Source organism: Diorhabda sublineata, chromosome X (genome assembly GCF_026230105.1).
Source record: "Diorhabda sublineata isolate icDioSubl1.1 chromosome X, icDioSubl1.1, whole genome shotgun sequence".
NCBI classification, from domain to species: domain Eukaryota; kingdom Metazoa; phylum Arthropoda; class Insecta; order Coleoptera; family Chrysomelidae; genus Diorhabda; species Diorhabda sublineata.
Genome location: NC_079485.1, coordinates 40192779 through 40214491, shown reverse-complemented (window position 1 = coordinate 40214491; position 21713 = coordinate 40192779). Strand labels below are relative to the sequence as shown.

The 21713-nt window shown below is 32.3% G+C and overlaps 3 protein-coding genes across 4 annotated transcripts; 2 read left to right on the top strand and 1 right to left on the bottom strand.

Annotated features, from left to right (window-relative positions):
- The first annotated feature begins 714 nt into the window (after window positions 1–714).
- LOC130450844 (LHFPL tetraspan subfamily member 3 protein) lies at window positions 715–6157 on the top strand. The gene is made up of 3 exons (XM_056789508.1): window positions 715–1269; window positions 4889–5137; window positions 5805–6157. Exons 1-3 carry the CDS (start codon window positions 867–869, stop codon window positions 5996–5998), a joined length of 846 nt encoding a protein of 281 aa, XP_056645486.1. The 5' UTR covers window positions 715–866; the 3' UTR covers window positions 5999–6157.
- Window positions 6158–7545: 1388 nt separating this feature from the next.
- LOC130450876 (tetratricopeptide repeat protein 8) lies at window positions 7546–13396 on the top strand. Of its 2 annotated transcripts, none has more exons than XM_056789577.1 (6): window positions 7546–7882; window positions 9795–9964; window positions 11408–11707; window positions 11845–12079; window positions 12802–12976; window positions 13019–13396. In XM_056789577.1, exons 1-6 carry the CDS (start codon window positions 7611–7613, stop codon window positions 13064–13066), a joined length of 1200 nt encoding a protein of 399 aa, XP_056645555.1. In that variant the 5' UTR covers window positions 7546–7610; the 3' UTR covers window positions 13067–13396. The 2 variants fall into 2 exon arrangements, with proteins under 2 accessions (XP_056645555.1, XP_056645554.1); XM_056789576.1 differs by having other exon boundaries at window positions 7564–7882; window positions 13030–13283.
- Window positions 13288–21185, bottom strand: LOC130451093 (uncharacterized). The gene is made up of 12 exons (XM_056789889.1): window positions 20863–21185; window positions 20596–20812; window positions 19983–20538; window positions 18716–18719; window positions 17834–17891; window positions 17204–17362; window positions 16794–16982; window positions 16595–16710; window positions 16218–16316; window positions 15737–15923; window positions 13666–13823; window positions 13288–13521 (listed from the first exon to the last, which is right to left on the bottom strand). Exons 2-12 carry the CDS (start codon window positions 20807–20809, stop codon window positions 13363–13365), a joined length of 1899 nt encoding a protein of 632 aa, XP_056645867.1. The 5' UTR covers window positions 20810–20812; window positions 20863–21185; the 3' UTR covers window positions 13288–13362.
- Between the last annotated feature and the right edge of the window lie 528 nt (window positions 21186–21713).

The following is a 21713-nucleotide window of genomic DNA, read 5'->3' as shown; positions in this document are numbered from 1 at the left end:
ATAATATATTATAGCCTAGGCAATTGAATTAAAAGTAACAGTATCATAGTATAGAATTGTTTTGAAATTTTTTACAAACATCAAAACAAACAATACTAATCAACAATGGCACTGTTTCTGTGTAAAGTTTATCTTAAACCGACTTACACACTCTTTCATTTGAGATAGATTATCTAACAGAATAGAAAATTTAAAAGTTGCACTTACCCGTTGGTACAAGTAGTGGTTGGAATATTGAATAGAAAGTTTATTTGGACATATTCATTGAAAATACGATCTATACTGATATTAGGAGATTTAAATAATATTGATATTCCAATGTATACACTTTCATTTAATTCTTACATCTTTTTCCGCAATTTTACCTCAATTATATGTCATTGCTTATAATGATACATATTATTCTGACAAATCACATTTAGCAATGCTACTGTCATATTACTTCAAATCACTGGACATGAGATGTAAGATCGATTTGAGTCGCGTTAAATACTAGAAGTGTGCTTTGGATTTTAGAATAGCTCATTACATCGTCTGGATTGTGCTGATTCGCGTTTTATCTAATATACAATAATTTTATATTAAATATAAAATGATAGAAAGACGAGATTATATGACCTACTATGATATATTTCAACGAACTGGAAATATTCAAATTACCTACTTAAAATAACATTAAACTTATTGCCTGGTCTATAAAAGTACCTCGTCGTGATACCTACATAAGACGATCTTGAGAGAGGAAGGGAGTAGAAAGTAGTACCGTGCAACAGTGGAGTGTGTTATTTAGAATCCATATGATAGTTTTTCTACAGATGATACAGATGTAGTGAGAACCATTATTTGTTACAACTAATCCCAAAAAAATGGGTTCAAAAATAGAATATGTCGATTCGTCTCAAATCTATGCTACAAGCTACGTAAGAAATTCAAAAGCCGTCGGTGTTCTATGGGCAATATTCACGATATGTTACGCTATAATAGCAATAGTGGCTTTCATTACAGCTGAATGGATCGGTACAACAATTGGTGAAAAACCCGGTAAAATTGGATTATATACAGTGTGTTATTTAGGTGAAAATGCAGTACCGTGTACAGAAAACTTTTGGGACAGTTTCATGGATATTGCAAATCCGTTTAAAGCTGCTACTGCATTTTTAGGATTGGCTGTTGTCACATCACTTTTGACCATTTTCGTAATGTTTTTCTTTTGCATTTGTCGAGCAACTACTATTTACCATGTATCTGCTTGGTTACAATTGATTTCAGGTAAAGTATATATTTTTTATTTAACTTTCGTCACACAAAAAATATTTGTGCTCTACGTATAACATTATTGTTGTTATATACAATTTATATTGTATAATTAAGATGCCTAAACACTTAAGTTTTGTTTAAAAAGGGATTATTATTTAATTTAATTAAATAATTGATTATTCCTATATGCTAATTTTTTATATAATCTAATTTAGCAATACTTTCTAAAAGTTTGATTTAGTATTTTTAATATTAAATAGTAAATAAGGTATTTAAACTTGGAACATTTCTGGGTAATGTTTATTTAATAGTGCACGTAATGGATTTATGTCTGAATAAAATGAATACCCAGTGCTAGAATTAAATTCTCAACTCAATTCACCAACTTGCTTTTTTTAAAACAATTTACTTAGTAAACTGAGAATTTAATTATTTAAAGTTACAAATGGTTACACAAATCTGACTGGCGTACTAGACGAATATCAGTTGAATGAACAAAATATTAGATTCACAGGCTTCTTTATATATTAGCTCTTATCTTATACCATAATAATTATAAAATTAGATAAATAGATTGATGGTATAGACGAATAGTGCAATTTGCAGAATATTTGCACAATGAGACATAGGAACCACAAAAACTTGTATGTTTGCATTTAAAATAAATTACATATTAATTAAAACACGCCGTATATTGTTAGAGATAAGGAGTGCTTAATAAGATAGCATTAGGTGGCTAGTGTATGGTCTCCTATATCAACTACACATGACCACTAGGTGGCAGCAGAACGGACGTCAAGAGAAACGTCAGTGGCACTCCTGCGCTTATCTTGCATCTTGTAAATGATATATGTTTCCTTAATAAAACAGTATTCAAAAAGTCCTGACTATAATTAAACAAGTTATAAAACATGTAACTAGGAGAACTAGAAATAATAGAGTATATATATGTGAATATGAATATATACTAATTTGATTTGGATTGAATTGTACAGGGCATCGATTTTGCTAGTTTTTTACATTTTATCTAAAAGGAAATTTTATTAGTCTTCCGTACTCTATAATTGTTCTTTGTTCTTTTATTCCCACTAACGACTGTAATCAGTCATCTCAATGTTGGGAATATCTGTTAATGTTTCAATAGTGGGAAGTATATATGGAAAAATTCTCTGGGAATATTGGTTAATTTTCATACTTCTCAAGATTTGATACGGAAGCTAATACGTTAATTTATAAAAATACTCGAATCAATTCCATTTTGTTTATTCTGAGATGAATAAGAACTTATTCTCTAGTTGAGAATGACACGTTATTCAATAATTTGATTCACCGTATCGAAACCACATTTCTTGACAGTTACTCAATTTTTTTTTTAAAGTGAAGTGTAGATTACACGAAAACGGTATAGGTTGATTTGGTAAACTAGGTTAAACCTCAACAATTCCTATTGTTTATAGCAAAACAACGATTGCAAATAATAATTCAAACGGTGCAATAATATAATAGCTTACGTGGATTAATGTAACACACTTTGGTTTTATACAGTGTGTAACGCATAAAAATCGACATACAGAGTAGAAGTATATAGGTGAGGTTATGATGGAAGGGTCTAAAGGTTGGCGCTTGTTTATTAGCGAAAAAGTCTGTAAATAATAGAATGCCATAGTGAACGAATACAAAATTGTTGAAAACTTGGAACTTTTTGACAATTACGTAGTTTCATGAAAAATAACAAGAATAAAAAAAAGTTTTACCGTTTAATTATCCATGGTATAAAAATTAAATTTTTCAAATCAAGTGACACATAAAAAAACTTGTTAAATTTTAAGGTTAGATCACCCTTAATCAGAATGGTTTCATTGCCTTCTACTTACCATTACTTAATGCCCTTACCAGTCTCATACACTGTACGAAATTTGGTATTTTTAAGTTGAAGGGTTTAAAGCAATTAATTTTTTTCCTTTCGGGCCCTACTGTAAGGCTCTATAACTCCTCAGAGATGCAACTTGGTATAGAGGTGAATTTCTCCCATTCGTCATATTTTGGGCTCCCCTATACCCCTCTGCTTTTTGTTGGTTCTTATACCGGACATCCGGTATTACATATTTACACATGGACATACTATATGTTAACGAGTCTACTTACTGTGATGGTTGATAAACCAGGAGATCATTCAGTACACGTGTTGTGAACGCACCTCGTATATATGTATATTTCTTTCGTGTTATTAATCTGCTCGCCGCATATACTGAATTTTGTTACCGTGGCAACAATCTGAAGTGTGGTTTCTATTTTTAGACCTTTTTTTGCTTGTCTAGTTGGCTAACGCTGGGCAGTGTTGCCAGAGCTTGTACAATTTTAGTACATTTTAGTGTATTTTATATGAAATTTCTTGAAACGATTTGAAAAATTACTTATACAGGTATACAGGTACGCACTGATGAACGCATCCACTACTGCCTACGAGGTAGCTCGTATGATGTCCAGGAGAGTGAGAGAGATAGCATATACAGTGTTGCCAGAGCTAGTACAATTGTACAATTTTAGTACATTTTAGTGTATTTTATACACTAGTACATTTTTCCTTTTTTCTAATAAATTTCCCTGCGTTCGCAAATATAAAGTTATTTTATATTTTCGTTTAATAAAATAAACTAGAACTTGTACTAGATTGTAACAATAATTAGAAAACAGAGCCAAGTTGATTTATATTTAGATAGTGAGATTTTTGTACTGCATTGCTAATTTTATCGGTAAACTTTATATAAATTTTTCATCCTTAAAATAATAATTGACACAGTCTATAACATTTTTGGAAAAAAAAATTTAATTTAAACTTATGTTTATACATCTTTCTATAATTTTATTAAATTTGTTTGAAGTTGGAACAATCTAGTAGATTTTCTAGTTCAATTTTTACATTCAGCTTTTAATTGTGGCAACACTGACGCTGGACCGCAAGATAAATAGAAAAAGAAATGAAACACTTGCTTTTTGGCATTGGTAGTGTGCGCATGATTATTATTGCGCTACTATCTTATAACATATTTATATATATTATGTATTTTGGTTTATGTCAATTAGCAAGAGTGGATAAATGTTTTAGTTTCAAAGTACAATTTATTTAAATAGTAAATACAGTTCACTACTTATTTTTTTATAGTTTAATGATGTAGTAAAGGTGAATAAGAAGAAAGTTTAGTGTTTTATTTGCCATTACAAATGAACTAAAAAATAACGTAATCAGGAATCTCCTGTACAACACGTACTTATGGGTTATGATTGAAAATGTGAGTGTTCTATATATAATAGCAACTATATAGGGTCACCACTAATTATGGTATATGACCAAATATATTTCAGTTTTCTCCGTGTTTTATATTTACTTTGATGTTTATTTGAGTCAAAAAGGCAAATACCCTACCAAAGAAAGATGGCTTAATATATAACTTTCGTTTTGTTTTGTCTTCTCATGGCAATCCTAGAGATTAGAATCCTAGAATTACCAGTTGTTTCGATGTTTATCGCATAAGAAAGAAAATTGGCTTTTAATTATAACAAAGTTCGCAATAATTTAATTAGAGCACGTCCATAAATAATTGCTGTTTCTGTGATATATTATTTTTTCCAGCTATATGCATGATTGCCGGATGTGCCGTCTTTCCAGCTGGTTGGAATTCAGATAATATCCGTGAAGTGTGTGGACCAACTACCGATAAATATGCATTAGGAAATTGCCAGATACGATGGACATATATATTAGCAGCGATTGGTTGTTTAGATTCAGTCATTTTGTCTACACTGGCGTTCCTTTTAGCAATTAGACATATAAAATTGCAGCCAGATCCTCATTATTCTACATCACCTAGTCTATTTAAAGGTGAGTTACTTGTTGTTTGTCTTATTAACTATTGGCTTTCAATTTTGTTACTTTTTATTCTTCATGTGAGAGATACGCGAATACGTCAAATACATGTTACTAATTCCATATTTTTATAATGTTTGGAATAGTCAGTAAAGTAAGAGTCTTGGGATCAAAGAAAAATAGTTCCTATTACTCTGCTGTAACGTTTTGATATAAAAATAAGTACTCCACTTTTCATGCTGAGGGCTGCTTTATAAAGGCTCATTTTCGAAGACTCACAACGGCAAAGTGGTGTACTTTAGGCACAAAAGTCCTATATAGTGGGTGAATGTTGCAATGTCCAGCTTGTTTGGGTGCCAAGTCGCTCGGGCAATTACGAAGCTGATCTGCTCGTCAACTTTAGATCACCACAACCTCTAGTAGGTCCAGAGCCTATTAATGGTGTGGCCACATGTGTAGCGCTGATAAGTTTGCCCGTTACATAGACTCTACGGATATGGAACCATCTTCACTTTCTGAGTAGCCCTCGCGATTCATAAATGCTAATAATATTTTACATAAACTAATAGTATTCGAAAACCATGACAATTTTTGATTAGATCAACTGCTCGATATCTCTTATCGAGATTTAATAACAAATGTGCCAAAAAGTACAGTTCATAATGGTAAATTTTTCTTGTAGGTGAAATGAATGGTGCTTTCATGGGTGATTCTGCTAGCGTAGCAGGTTCTAGAAAATCGTTAAGCATCCATCCAGTGCTCATGGCGCACACAGGTCAAGAAGACACCTATTCACAATTTTCTCAAAGGACTGTACCCAGATCTATCCATTCAGGACATTATTCACATCCAAATTCACTTCATAGAAATATATGATTATCACGATATGTATATTCAAAATTGTTTAATATTAAAGTCAAGTATATTATGTTTTTATTAAACATCAAAAATTTATCTTGGATTATTTCATGATTTGTAATTGATTCAATATCAATATCGATTGTTTCATCCCTTATTTTAATTATTTTATACGCTCTATCTTCGGAAACATTTGTCAAAATACAACATTTTTCTGATTATGGTTTTCTCATCGGGTTATGACGTTACCTTTCGATATCTACTTCACTATTACTATTCTCACACATTTATTTTTCAACATAATCCTCCTTTTAGCTCAATACACTTTTCCCAGCGATGTTCAGTTAATTCGATACCCTTTTTATAATAAGAATCGTCAAGCTCTTCAAAATAGCCATCAGCTGCCGACATCACCTCTCCATTATTGGAAAATCTTTGACCACCAAGCCATTTTTACAAGTATAGGAACAGAAAATAATCCGAGGGGGGTAAATCTGGTGAATGAGGTAGAAATGCAACCTTAAATTAATTAATTTTAGCTATTACAATAACGGATGTGTGAGATGGTGCATTGTCTTGATGAAACAACATTTTTCTCCTCAGCCAAATGCTGATTTTTGCTTGATTTCTTCGTTTAAACGTTGCAATAAGTTCGCATAATACTCGCCATTGATAGTTATTTCTTTTTCAATGAATATTATCCCACGCGCATCCCAAACAACCGACGCCATGACCTTACCTGCAGATGGAACGGTTTTTGCCTTCTTTGGAGCCGGTTCTTCTTTTCAGTCCACTATTTTGATTGTTTAGTTTCATGTGTGAAGTGATGGACCTACGTTTCATCCATGGTGCAAAAATTCGGCTTTATTTCTGTAAAACAGTGCCGAACACTTGTTCCATTGTGAGCAAACGCGACACCCATCTTGCGCACAGCTTTCTCATGTCCAAATTTCCAGTTAATATGCGACGTACCGCACTTTTTGGAATGCCTACTATGTCTGCTAGCTCACGCACTTCCAATAGATCTCCAGATCAAGTATCTGGAGTCGTCACCTGATTTAGTCGACCACTGGTCTTCACAAGTCGTATGGCTTCGTTTAAACTTCGCTACCCAATATTTTACTGTTGATAACGAAGGAGCGCAGTCTCACCTAGAGTACAATCTAGTTCAGCTTTTATATTTGTTGGACTAATGTCTTGCAAATAAAAGTATTCTATCACATAACGATGTTTACGAATACATCGACTGGTGTTCCCAGACTTGAAACATTTGCTGTATAGATTGCGTACTTTCTAATACCGTGGTATTTTCCAAACAACTACCGCCATCCCTAGGTCAAGCCAGGTACTTCTGAGACCGTCCTCGTAATAGATGCTGATTATTAAACTGTAGATATGAACGCTTTGGGGTAGTAAAACTTTATCCATATCGATCGTCACCAAATTTATTCGATTTAAATGTAATTGAATTAACCGCATGGTGCATTTTGATGCATTAAAATGCATTTTAGCGCACATACAGAAATCGATACACGTAACCATAGTAACGCAGTAAGTATGAAAACAATAGCGCACGTAATTTCTTCCACATAGCCGATTATTTACTACAACCAATAATTAATCGTTTTAAATGGATCCTATGTATTTGGCGTTAAGTTTATTCCGGAAACGGCATTATGATAAGTGTATTGATGTATGCAGTGATATATTGCAAAAACAACCGTTAGATCAAGCAGCGTGGTGTTTAAAAATGAAAGCTTTGACTAAGCAAGTGTATGTGGATGATATTGAAAGCGAAGAAATCGAGGAGAATGATTTTCTGGATGACAATGTAATTGCCACTGCACCTAGACCAGGAACTTCTATGAAAACGGCCATTATTCCATCTACAAGTGCTTTGAGGTAAGTAGCAAGTAAGCGTTAATTCCAGCTACCATCATAGACAATTATCGCGCAAGAAATGGGTCGTGGATCAAATTCTCCGGTTTGAAAGAATGTTAAGTAGGAAAAAAAAAAAAAATTTATAGGACTCGAGACAACTCACGAGAGAACGCCCTTCGACACGTTAACTTCGAAGGCGAGTACCGATTTATACATCGAGGATAGCTCTAAAGTAGGCGAAGCGCCGCTTAGATTAGAGCTTTTCTTTCCGAATAAGACAAGGAAGATTCTATCGGAGACACAATTCTATGATAAGAAGGGGGTAGAGCGTCAAGAACTAACCCTACGCGAATCTACCACAAAACTAGGGGGATCCAAGAAGACTACACGTCAATATCAACACACCTCTACTAGTGAACTTTGACTAGGTAGGATGCTTAATATGACTGGCTCTCTTAACTATACCTTTGTGATTATGTCAGTACCTCATTCTCGCGTAGTCTTCTTCTTCTTTCTCTAGTTCTGTGGTAGATTTGGGGAGGTCTTCCCTTGTCGTGGAGGGTTAAATCCGGTGGCAATACACCGTCGTCGCGAGTGGTCCTTCGCCTTTACAAAACCTATGAAGTGCGCTGTTACCGTGTGGAGGAGGTGTTCTTTTGTAGATTGACTCGAGTCCCAGAATCCTTGTTTTGGTTTTTATATTTTCATACCAACCTAACTTAGCCTGTCAATCCAATTGTTTCTTGTTCGGTGTTCTTGTGTTTCCTGCAGTCTTCGCGGGTATTTGTGTTTTGAACTCCTCGATAAACTCTTATTCCAAATACTTTTTGTGGCGTGTATTTCTTCATAGCTTGTAATCTAGTGGAAATTCTTCGCTTGTCGTATCGTTATGTTTCGTTGGTCCTGTAATTTCTTGTTATTTTGCGTCTATTTTTTTTGGAATTTTTTCTTATGCATCCGGTTTAATTCATATTAGAATAGTGAGCGGCCAAGGGCCGTTAAGAACATTGGCCTTCACATAGGGTCGTCGTGCCCCACTTGAAATTAACAAAGGCCGATTTCCTTTGAAACGCCGATGAGGCCCTTTGGCTTGAACCTGACGAATTAGGATATGGTTAGGTAACCAGCCGGAAAAGGAGAAATTGCGGTGGATCGGTTCTGCTACCGGATGGACACCGCACAGTCACCGCGTCAACGAAATCCAGCAGCTCTTCTTTCTTGACGCCGATTTCACGTAGCTGCAGATGCAGTTTACCAGGAGTTCTGGATCTCTTAAGACTTTACCTGGACCTCCGGGTTTGAAGCCCTGGTCGTAGGATGGTTGGAGGTCGAGGCAAGCTTAGGATCCGGGACCGTTGTGCTTTGAAATCGGTATGAAGTTTGTGAAGGCGCTAAACAATAATAATGATGCATCTGATATTTGAAAACGGGATATTTGAAGGAGGAATATTTGTTGGCCATTCAAAAAATCCTAAAAGAAACTGGTAAAGTTCCATTTAGAATTGTTTCCTCTCGGCTAGTTTCTTGAGAGCTTTCATAGAATTTTAAATTTAGCTTCCGTGGCCGTCGAAGTAATTTTAACAAATCTTATTAGTTTTCCAGGTATTTCAGAATCATTTACTATAAGGTACAACTTTTCTCTCTCTATACGATCATATGCTTGATCGAAATCTATTAAACTGTTGATGTTTCATTCCAAAAACTTTTCTGATATCAATGCTACCATCCTCAATGATCCAGAACCTTTTTGCTCACAGCCTACAGAGACAATTCGGCGTATTTCAAAAGAAAATAGTTATACGACAGATATGAGTGGCACAATCTTTATTTGAACCAGAGAAAACCGTCTAAATCTTTCAATATCTTTCGATGTGCTATGCCATAGTCTTATCTCATAATTTCAATTTACTACAAAATGTTTTTTACGTTTCAGTTCTAGACCACGTACTTCTACAGGTAGACCAATTTCAGGAGTAGCGAGGCCTGGGACTCAAAGACGCCCGGAATCAGCTTTAGATAGAGTTAGAACAGCTAGGCCTTTAACTGGCCGTCTAACTCGGTCGGTTCGATTAGGAACAGCAGCAATGTTATCTCAAAAAGATGGTTTGTGACCGTATTTCGATTTTACGTGAATCGTCCGGTCAAAGTAGACCAAAAAATAAGAGTGAAGCTACATAAATTCCCACCATAACAATATGTTAGAACCCGTTCAAATTTTACTTCCACCTGCGCCGGAAAAATTGCTGAACGCAATTTTTAGCAACTGCAAAAAGGGATGCAATGCTAATGGACCTTATAAAGGCCGGTCGAGCTCTAATATTGAATCAACAACTGTGGAGGATCCGTTTGATTCCAACGAGGCGAGGCGTGGAAACAAATTTTTGAATCATTATATCTCAGAAACGGTGGCTTGTACGAAAAAAAGTATCGATACGTTTTTTCTAGATAATTTTATGGTCTACAAATTTGGTCTGAGGTATTTTTATGACAAAACTCACAGTTTTTCTGAAAACCACGAAAAACTTTTTTCTTATATTTGACCTTGAATAAAATTTTCAGCTTGGTGGGAATTTATGTAACTTTGAATGTCTAAAATGACCGGAATATAAAAACTGTGGACTATCGTGAAAAGCTATTCGCCCAATCGATTTCTTATTTCTGCTCACCCCATATCCATTCATTGAATTTCAAAATAAGACACTGCGACAAATTTCTCTTTCATATTGTCGAAAATCGAAACCGAAACGGTACCTACTAGCCAAAAATAATATTATTTGTTTATTTTATACGAGCACATGTTTATGTGTACCGGCTGATTTGTTTATTATTCTTTAACTGTGAATTATCTCCTCAGTTTTTATGATTGTAGTTTAGTCCCATTTAGCACCGTGAATCGTGCTCCAGAATCGAATCCAGACTTGTAAGTTTTAAAATAGGTAAAACAAAGGAACTATCGATTGAAACTCGTGCATTATTCGCGAGTTTTCATAGTGGTAGTTGAGAAAGTTATTTTGATGAATGGAAATGGAAAATGACAACTATCTCAAGCATCACTCGAAACTGTGGAAAGAACATTTGAAAGAAGTGGAAAAGAAGAATGTACTGAAAGTAATGATTTGGCCGTCACAGTCGCCCGACCTCAATACGATTGAGCTGTTGTGGGACAAATTTGACGGGGTCAGGGTCAGAGGGCAGTGTCCCACTTCCACTTCACGTGAAATATCCTGAAAAACGATTGGAACAAAATAGGCGACGATTATTTGTACACCGAAATAATAAAAGCAACAGGGGGAACAAAAATTTAAATATGTAACAATTACAGACTTTAGTTTTATTATTTGTTTTTGTTGAGGATCATGAAAACTGTACGGTGAGCAAAAACTTTTGACCGGTATTCATATAAATTTCATTTCTTTAGATTAGATTAATACCTTGAAGGTGATTAAATTGGATTTCACCTTCCCCTTACTATTATATTACTGAAATAAAAAGTATTATATACCATTTTCGAAAACATTCAATTACTACGCATAATTTTTTCGTTAGGACCTTTCATACAAGTTTCCAGATTGAATATAGCAAAATACGCGAAAATTCCGAGTTTGTGCAAGCCACTATTTGAATATCTATTCTACTGTGAGGGAGCGGTACGGACGGCAATGGAATTGGCTGTTCAAGCTACCCAACATTGCGAATTTAGAGATTGGTGGTGGAAGGTTCAATTGGCCAAATGTTATGTGGCAGTAAATTTGTTAAGAGATGCCGAACAACAACTTAGAAGCGCTCTTAAGCAACACCATCATGTAGAAACTTTCATTAGATTGATTAGAATCTATTGCAGAGTAGGTAAATATATTTCTTGAACACACTATTTACTACCACTACACCAACCCTTACAATTACTGTCCAAATCTTGTTTCTATAACAAAATATCAACAGTTTACATTGAGTAACTGTGAGTGGTTCTATTTCTATTATTTTAGATCAACCATTGTCTGCTACCGATATTGGAAACTCTGGATTAGAGATATTTCCAAAAGACGTATCTTTGATGACAGAGCTTGGAAGGTTGTCCGAAAGTCTCGGCGATGCCACAGTTTCTGTAAAATATTACAGAAATATTTTAATCGAAGAAGCAATTAATACCGAAGCAGTTGCCTCTGTAGGGATGTATCATTTTTACAATAATCAGCCGGAATTGGCGCTAAGATATTACAGGTAATAGAAATTCCTTTTTAAGCGAACTCCTTTTGACGAGTGTTTGTGTAATTGAGTTAATGTACATGGTTATGTTATGGGTAACTATTACTGTTGTGTTCCTGGGCAAAAAAATCCTGAAGTGAGCTTTCACAGTTTTCCAGTAGGAGAAAAACTCCAAAGTTCTTGTGGAAACTGAAATTGGGGGCAGAGCACTTGTTGGCAGAAGAAAAGAATGGATTAGACAACCAAAAATTGGGATAAGGGTTTGTTCGATTTTTGAATTTAGGTTATGAGAAAATTAGAATGCAAACGGATGAAATGTGATGCTTTTCCTTCCAAGAATCTACCAGTAACTCGTTTTCCCAATTTATCCCTCAAGTCTACATTTTCTAGACCAACTTTGATACGAAGGGGAGACCAAGAAAGAAATAAAGGAACCAGGAACAAAAATATTAAAAGAACATACTTCATATAATTAAATAGCAAAAGCAAAAAATATTAATCCCAAAATGCAGGATTCAAAACAAACTAAATAACAAATGAGTTGGTAGAAGAATCCATTTTAAAATTGTTTCATGTGCAAAAATTATTTATCAGTGATGAATATAAAAAAAATCTTACAATGAATATCTAAACATGAACGTGTAAATGTTTCTCTTCTAATTTTATGTTTGTTATGAATTGTTTTTTTTTTATTCGGCAGCTTGTGTTTGTATTTAGAAATTTTTGGTTTGTTACAGACGGGCATTAGCTATTGGAGCCCATTCGCCAGAGCTCTATAACAATTTGGCATTATGTTGCCTATACTCCCAACAGCTGGATTTTACCCTCCCTTATTTTCAGAGAGCGTTAGATTTGGCCACCGATTCTCAAGTAAAAGCAGATATTTGGTACAACTTGTCTCATCTAGCTATAGTAAGTTAGGTGCGAATAAATTTTCATTTAAATTTTTAACAGAATCATTTTAGGCGGCAGGCGATATGCAACTGGCAGTTCAGTGTTTAAATTTATGTTTATGTTCGGATTCAACACATGCTCCAGCCTTTAATAACTTGGCAGTCCTTTATTACAAAATGGGAAAAACAAATTTGGCTAAAGCATATTTGACATCTGCTAAAACTTTTGATCCGCAACTTTTAGAAGTACATTCTAATTTGGAATATGTACAACAAGCTTAAAAGTTGATAAAGGTCTGAAATAAACACTATAAATTATGTTTATAAATAATGAATGAAATGTTTATTATTTAGCCATTATGTTACTGTAATTTACATTGGAGTGCAATTTTAGTAACTGTATTATTAAATAAATTGAATTGGTTTTATATTCAACTCACTTGATAGTCTTTCTAAGATATCTAATTGTTTGGCTTTATAAATAATTCCTCCTTGTTGGTCTATTTTATTTTTCTCAGCACGTTCGATATCTCCAGGTACTAATATGGGCACTTCAGGATCAGCCTGTAAAATCAAATATTTGGACATTTTAATTATAATTTATTTTCTGAATAAATCACCAAAAATACTGAGAATAGAAATTTTTTAGACAATCACAAATAATCATTGTCATTCTGAATTTACTGAAATATTATTATTATTATTTACCTGTTCCATATTTCGAATATGATTCAATAAATCACTTAGTCGGTGTTGAAATCCAGACGGAAACTTCTTTGGATCTATTGCAATGAATCCATGTCCTAAATTTGCTGGTGCAGTTGTTTGTTGGCCCCACATTCGAACATTGTGTCCATAAGAAGAATCTATTATTAGGAATATATATATGATAAAGGAGAATCTAAAGAAGAATTGAGAACCTTATTTGCTTCCAAACATTTAAATGGCTTCGAAGAAGAATTCATTTAAAATAATTTCATATTACTTTCTAGTGCATTTCATAAAAATACTCGAACTGTCCTGCAAAAAGCTCTTCACTCTAATAATTTGATAGATATGCCTGTTTTAGACTTATTTTTACTTGATAGCATTAGTATTTATTTCGAGTGGTGTGGGTTGAGGACTGAAAATAAAACTGTCCAACAATTTTTTAAGATGTCAATGTTTCAATCTTTTATTTGATCTTTATCAAGGCTAAAAATATGAAGATGAACAAGTAAACAAAAAATTGTGAAATTAGAAGTAAAACAATAATCAAATAGTGTAACAATATGAAAATATATACATTGGTATATAAATGAATAGGACACACTGTATCTAAGACAAACCATAAAACATAAACAAACAAGAGCATTGCTGTATAAGAACAATGAAAAAGTTATTTAAATATACCAATACATACACATATAAATAAAAACCTGTGCAAACAACATACTTTTTTTGAATTATTAGACATCAGTCGAAAGATAAATAAAATACGTATATACATAATTCACAGGAAGAGATAATTCTCCTGTTATATACATATATACTGATACATATATCAGTGAATGAATAAATTTAGAAGATGGTTATGTTGGCCAAATCCGTACTGTTATTAACTGTATCATTCAGTTTTATGTATATCATTTCGCTGATGGTTCTTTTTGCATATTTATGCTCTTTATCCAGCATTTTAATATCATGGAAATTAAAGTTGTGGCCATCAATGAGATGCTCTGGCCAGCTATTTTATCTTTTTTGTTCTTATTGTGTTCTCTACAATCATATTCATGCTGGTATATTCTGGATTTCAAGTTTAGTCATAACAAAGCAACACTCATTGCAGTCTAAACAATTTATTTTATAAATTACACTGGAATGCTGAAGTTTAGGTGTTTTGTCTTTGATATGTGTGAATAAGTTATCAACTTTGTTAATTGGGTAGAATGCCAGTTCATAATTATTTGACGAGCGCGCTTTGACAGTTTCCAAGTTTCTCCGATAATCCTCGGATATAATGAAATTTATAATACATTTTATTTTCTTTTCTAGGTACCTGTATTACGTTATGATTGCTCTTATTTATAATTTTATTTACCAGCTTTCTTGGGTAACCATTAATTTTGAGAATTTGTCTGATTTTATTAATATTATCATCAGTATATAATTCAGGGCTACTTAGACGTTGAACCCTGTGTATAAACACTTTTATTGTCCTTAATGTATGTCTCCATGGATGGTTCGAATAAAAGTTGATTACTTGGCCTGATGCAGATGGTTTGGAAAACCAATTTGTTAATAATTTACCATTCGGTCGCCTTATTACTACTGTTGTTTGTAGAGTTTGTCATTAACACAAAAGTAACTGGATCCAAATATGTAATCAATTAATTCTATAATCAAATTATACTGTATATCAGTGTATGTCGATAGGTATCTTCAGTGTTTCTTAATGATATTATTCACTAAAATTCTAGCTATATTAGTAAAAAGTGATACTACATCTAAAGATATCAGAACATAACCATTATCCAGTGTTATATCTTTTGTCGACTCCACAAATTCATAAGTCTTTTACATTATGTGCAATCGTTGTGGTTATTGGTATTTATACTTATAGGGTTTTGAATTCACCGTATTTAGTGGTAGTATCTTATTCAGTTTTAGAAAATAATGTACATATATCATAATTCTGAATAAATTACAGTACATAATATTACAAATAATTCAGTTTAAACTACAAACATAGAACTTTGATATGAAATATACAATACTGCTATAAATAACTAGCACTGACCTGCAAGTAATCCACTGAAACATTCAACCAAAAGTGCTAGAGCTGTTCCTTTGTAATTCATTTCACCTCCTAGTGGCATAAGTTTTCGGTTTTTCATAGCAACCTCTGGATCAGTTGTTTGTTGACCATCCTCATCTAAAGCCCACCATAGTGGAATTGGTTCATTATTTTGTCTATATATTTCAATCTGGAATACATAAAAATAAAGAAAGTATCAAAAATTGAACATTTAAAAATGTCTATGTAAAGGATTCCCAAATTCATTTTGTTAGTCAACAAAACTATCATCTATACTTAAATGGAGTTTGAGCATCATCTAACATTTAGTTTATTTATAAAACTTTATTTTGTCAATGTGTTCAATAAAGTCTTATAAATTTATCCATACAAGTGAGATATCAGCTGATTATTGCGTGGGGTATTGTTAATGGTTAACGAAATGATACTATCATGATTGGAGTTAAATGTAAATACCATTTACCTTTCCTAAAGCAACAGCAGTAGTTGCCATATCTATCACTAACTGATCATTAGATTCTCCAGGAGCGGCCAAAGATAATGGATTTGTTCCCAGACAAACCTAAAATAAATAATGATAAAAAAAAAGAATTTATCACTGGCAAAGTCTCATCAAATCCGTGAATGTAGGATAAGAAATAACTTCTCCAGAATTCTACTTATTAATTAAACGATAAACGTATCACACTAAAAATGTAGCATAACTGTTTTAAAATATACACACAAAAAGAAACGAACTTATCTGAACACAGATTGATTAGCTTTAATCAAAGCCAAAACATGTGTTGTACAATCTTTTTATTAACCCTGTACATCCCATTATGGAATTTTAGTACTTACATTTTTTGCACCTGTTGGAACCATAACTGGAGATGTGTTCGAAAATGCTAAACCAATGAACCCTTTCTCTGTTGCATATTCAGTATAAAACATATTTATGCCAAAATGATTGGAACCTGAGGAGAATGATATGTGTATAGGTTAAATTGATATTATCATAACTTATAAGCACAATTCTAATTAGTAAAATGTAACTTACCATTAGCTACTACTAATCCAATGCCAGTTTCTGCCGCTTTTTTCATTGCTAGATCCATACAGAATATTCCTACTATAGCACCCAAACCATTTTTACCGAAAACAGCTGCTGTAGAAGCATACTCCATAGTAATTTCGGGATCAGCATTTGCATCACATATTTTTTCTCTTATATCTTTGATGTAATTTTCTAAAAAAATTGTACAACTATAGATGCATAACTGGGTTTTATAATCATATAGAAAAGTGTAAAAACAATTCATAAATACACCTAATTTTCTGAGAAATTTTCAAAATGAATTTAAAAATCCTAAATGATCACTTAACACACTATTTTGTAGCAGGGTTTGTGGTTTTACCATGTAACGGAAGTTTTAAATAATTTTCAAAATTTATTTCAAATATTCTTACCCAATCTGTTTAGCCCATGGCTATAGATTCCTCTATAATCGGCTGCTATCAAACTATCCGCAAAAATAGATGCTTTATCTTCATTCACTTCCAATTTGAGTAAACATTCTATGATGAACCTTTTTATTTCATTTAATGGAGCAATATTTCCTTTTTGCCCTGAAAGTGTTAGGTTCAAAAATATTATCAGTTGTTTTAAATATAATAAAATATTTACTTTGGCATCGTTCTGGTCGAAGACATTTAGACATGTGTACTTAAATTTTGATTTTACCTAAACTTTTTTATTTGTCAATCTTGAAATGTAATATTACAAGTGGTGACTTGATCGAATGTTTAATATATATTAAGTCTCTGTTTGTAGATTACTTTGAGAGACTAATAGTAATAATGTCTTATTTTCGTGTAATTAATATTAGCGTGAGCAATATTTTTAATAGTGTTGATTATTCAATTTACACATTATCAAACGCCTATGTATAAGGATAATTAATTGGTGTTAGATATTTATATGGATTTTTCAAAGTTTAAAATAAAAATATTTGTTATAAACTTGCCGAATATCAAAAATCCGATACTTCATGGCCCAATCTATTCTTTAAATTATCCTCAAATTTAACAATTTCTTACCTTCTAATAAGGATTTCGCCAAATAACAGTATGATTTAGAGTTCAAACAACATTCAAACTAAACATTTAACAAGTTCATAATAAACTATTTACTCGTACCCAACCATCTCGCACCTTTGTTTATAATTATAACTTTTCTCAAATGCTCGTACGAGGTGGTAGATCTTGGGGATCGTACCCCGAGTATATAACCTTAGATCGTACTACGATACATATACACCGGTAAGCTTGTGCGTAGGCGCCATCTCTCAATGTGAAGTAACGTTTGGAATCAAAATTTATGCTGTATACCTGTTACCATTGTATAAAGAATAGGATAGTTGGGTAACATTATGAAGATATGACGCCACCAATAGATGGCAGTGAAGAGTTGGCGTCCACAGCACGTCTTTTCTTACTGTACGTCGTAGCTTAAATTACGTGTATTCTTAGCTTTGGTTGCCGAGTTACCCCAATAACAGATGGCGCCAAAATTATTTAAAATATTATATTCAACCCTTAAGCTGTGTTGTAAAGTATTCGAAAGCACAACCGAAGGAAAAATACACGGAGAAAAATATTGGATAAATCTACTCCCAAATTTAGACAGCTCTTACTATGAGAAACTTGATGAATTAGTAATTAGTCAAATTCATGAAAATTTGTTGGTTGTCAATAATTGAACTACATGTCACCAAAGAAAATAGATTGTAGAAAATGCGAAAAAACACCTCTCAGCTAAGATTTGTCTACAAAAAAACAATGTGTTTCAGCCAGTACGGGTTTAAAGAGAGCTACTGTGATTGAAGTGAAACAGATTACATATTAAACTAGTTATTAAGGTTATATGTATACTCATACAGATTTTTACATATTCGTTGAAATTAAAATAAATATAAATACTTTCCTAAAATAGAAATGTATATATTATAATTATACTATATACATTGGGAAGTGGCAAGGAAACACCAAATTGGACCAACTTCAATGTATTTTCCGAGCTTTCGAATACTTATGTATTCATCGTCTGGGAAATAATTAAGATTTCCGGTGATTTAGTATATAGTAAGCTACGAATTTTTCAATATATCCTTGTATGTATATGTATATATATATATAAGCACAACAAAAACAGTTTACTCTGTGTCACAATATTTTAAATCTGGTATTTATAAATAAATAAACATCCCATTTAGTACTTGATTAGTTGAACAAAAAATAACTTAAAACTAAAATTTTATACGTCAGGTACAAATAGATTTTTAACGAAGGATTTTCAAATTAGGTGCCATTATTAAATGAAATGACCGAGCTTCATTTAATTAAAAGCTTGATTTGAATAACAAGGCACAACTCCAGAGAAACATATTTCAAATTTGTCGCCAAAGAATTCATCATACGTAGCAACACTGAGGCAGATTCGCTTCTCGTACTAGTACTGGGAAGGGGCTAACCATTATATCGAATTTTATGTCACAAGGTTTTTAGTTGATGACAAATCAAGAAAATGGTTAGATTAGAAAACTGAAAATATGTTAGTAAGAAGAAAAGTTTACCAAGTTATCCTCCAAATTGTTGGAGTGATTCGAAAAGATAGAACCTATTTATTAAAAGAAATAATCAACTGCAAATAAATAAATCGAATACAAAGTAGTTATAGATTGAAAACATCAACTAGAGCTGAGGAAACTTATGTGAAAAAGCCAAGTTACTTTAGCTTTCAACTATGGTCTAATATAGTAACCTAGCTATTGTCTAGCAGCAAGAAACTTACCATACTTGTAGATTGTAGAAGAAAAAAAGAAATTAAAAATAAAATTTTGCTTCCTACATAACTTGAATTGACAAGTTCCTTTCTTTTAGAAGAAACTTTTGAGTCACAAGTGGAAATACATTTGATAAAAAATGATTTACTTTGGTTCAGACTTTAGTTATTTGTACTCGATACCACTTTTGTAAATATAAAATGCATTATCTTGTCTTCAAATTGTAAAATGGAAAGATTTACAATGTCTGTATAGGGTCAAATAATGAGAAAAATGAAAAAAAAAAATGTATATTCAATCAAGTTCCTAGCACAATAAAAAGTAAAAAATTACATTTTCATCATTGATCTAACATTTCTAATTGAAATTAAATTATAAGAACACAATTAAAATTAACGAGTTACTTATATATTATCATTGGATTGTCTTTTTCAATTGTTTCCAGAAGACTTAGCAAAACTTCAATATCATGACTATTATTAACTTTTCCTGGTGATCCAATAAGAATTGCAGGTCTATTATCAATAACTATGCGATATTTATCTTCATCAGAGTTAAAACTAACACTTCTCTCTATCTCACTTTTATTTGTAAAAATTATAGCAGCTATTTTATTATGCCTTATTATTACTTTGATTTTCCACGTAGGAGTAGGCAAGTGCATATTTTTAACATCATTGATTAGCTGATGGAATTTATAATTCAATTTACCTTCTGCTGCAGTTTTATAATTTGTAAACTTTAAATAAAACATTCTAGAGCTTTTCACTCTTTTTTCTTTACCATTACTCACAACCATTTTGTTGGATTTAATTTTAGGAGTCTTTGGAAAGAAGTTCACTTTAAGCTTCGCTTTTGTATGCACTTTATTATGTGACTTAATCTGTTTATTGTTTTTATTCACTTTCCAGATTTTTAAATTATTATTTTTATTGGAATGTTTAAATTTTCTTTTTAAACCTTAAAAGGAAACTAAATTTTATCAAGGAAAAATTTAATCCATCAAAGTTGACTCACTTTTCAGATCTTCTTTTAGTAAATTTATTCGTAAGAGTTTATTACTAAAAGCAGTCTCTTTGAGATTATTGTTATCAAGTGTATATTTTCCTCTTTTCTTAGTAATATTCACTTTTCGTTTTTTAGGATTACTACTTAATATCGGTTTTTTATCGTCGAAAGGAACTTTATTAGTACACTTTCTTCTTAGTCTGTTCTTTCTTCTCAATCTCATATCCTAAAAATTATACATTAATATTGAACATTTTCATAGATATAAGTTCTTACCGTAACATTGGTACTTCGTAAAATGGGTTAGACATAATTATTAAATTCCTTTTTTTCAATCAAAAAATTATCAATGATATAAAGGTGAATAGAACGTCAAGATGGCGTTTATAAAAATTCCGTTTTGGCCTTTAAATTGTTTCCAAAATAAAGAAGTTTAAAAATTTTACATTGGCGATAACAATCAAATTTAATAAGTTTAATAGTTTAAACTAACAGAATAAAACACTTAATATTTGTACACTCAATGTAAATATCAATTAACAATTACACCCTATATAAATGACACAACGCATGCGCATCTTTACTAGAAACGAAGGTGTGTTCAATGCACATGATAACGATAGAGGCTTTGGAATAGACGGAGCGTAATATAAACAACCAATCAGCGCAGACTTTTTTTTATCAGTCTTCATTCTCGGCATTATCAACTTCACTTAAATATATATTTGCAAATTTCCAGATTTTGAAAAATGTCAACGGGGTATGTATCGAGGTGATTGGTCTCTATCCTCCTATGTTTCAAAAGATAATTGGTGATTGGAAACTGATATAAAACAAAATTTCAAATTTCAGAAAGTAAAATTGGTAATACTTTCTGTTGTTGAATATTAGAAAAAGATGCTTTTAATATTGTTTTACAAGATGTACATTTGATTTGGGTACCTCTGTAACATTTACGTTATAAAATTATTAATTCCTTTATTTTTAAATGTTTTCTATTACAAAAAGGACTATGTCAACAAATTCGAAATACCTGTTAGGTGTAACCTTGGCATCTCAATTGAAACCTCTATTTTTTTTGGCAAATACCTTTAAACTATATTATATTATTATCAATATAGGAAAAG

What these genes read in the sequence shown, in the direction of transcription:
- LOC130450844 (XM_056789508.1), top strand. Translation starts at nt 867, where the DNA reads ATGGGTTCAAAAATAGAATATGTCGATTCGTCTCAAATCTATGCTACA. An exon ending in TTGGTTACAATTGATTTCAG is followed by an intron (nt 1,270 to 4,888) that starts GTAAAGTATATA and finishes TATTTTTTCCAG; the next exon opens with CTATATGCATGATTGCCGGA. An exon ending in ATCACCTAGTCTATTTAAAG is followed by an intron (nt 5,138 to 5,804) that starts GTGAGTTACTTG and finishes TTTTTCTTGTAG; the next exon opens with GTGAAATGAATGGTGCTTTC.
- LOC130450876 (XM_056789576.1), top strand. Translation starts at nt 7,611, where the DNA reads ATGGATCCTATGTATTTGGCGTTAAGTTTATTCCGGAAACGGCATTAT. An exon ending in AATGTTATCTCAAAAAGATG is followed by an intron (nt 9,965 to 11,407) that starts GTTTGTGACCGT and finishes TTTTTTCGTTAG; the next exon opens with GACCTTTCATACAAGTTTCC. An exon ending in TAGAATCTATTGCAGAGTAG is followed by an intron (nt 11,708 to 11,844) that starts GTAAATATATTT and finishes CTATTATTTTAG; the next exon opens with ATCAACCATTGTCTGCTACC.
- LOC130451093 (XM_056789889.1), bottom strand. Translation starts at nt 20,809, where the DNA reads ATGAGATTGAGAAGAAAGAACAGACTAAGAAGAAAGTGTACTAATAAA. An exon ending in TGGATTAGTAGTAGCTAATG is followed by an intron (nt 16,711 to 16,793) that starts GTAAGTTACATT and finishes CATTCTCCTCAG; the next exon opens with GTTCCAATCATTTTGGCATA. An exon ending in ATATTCGAAATATGGAACAG is followed by an intron (nt 13,522 to 13,665) that starts GTAAATAATAAT and finishes TTGATTTTACAG; the next exon opens with GCTGATCCTGAAGTGCCCAT.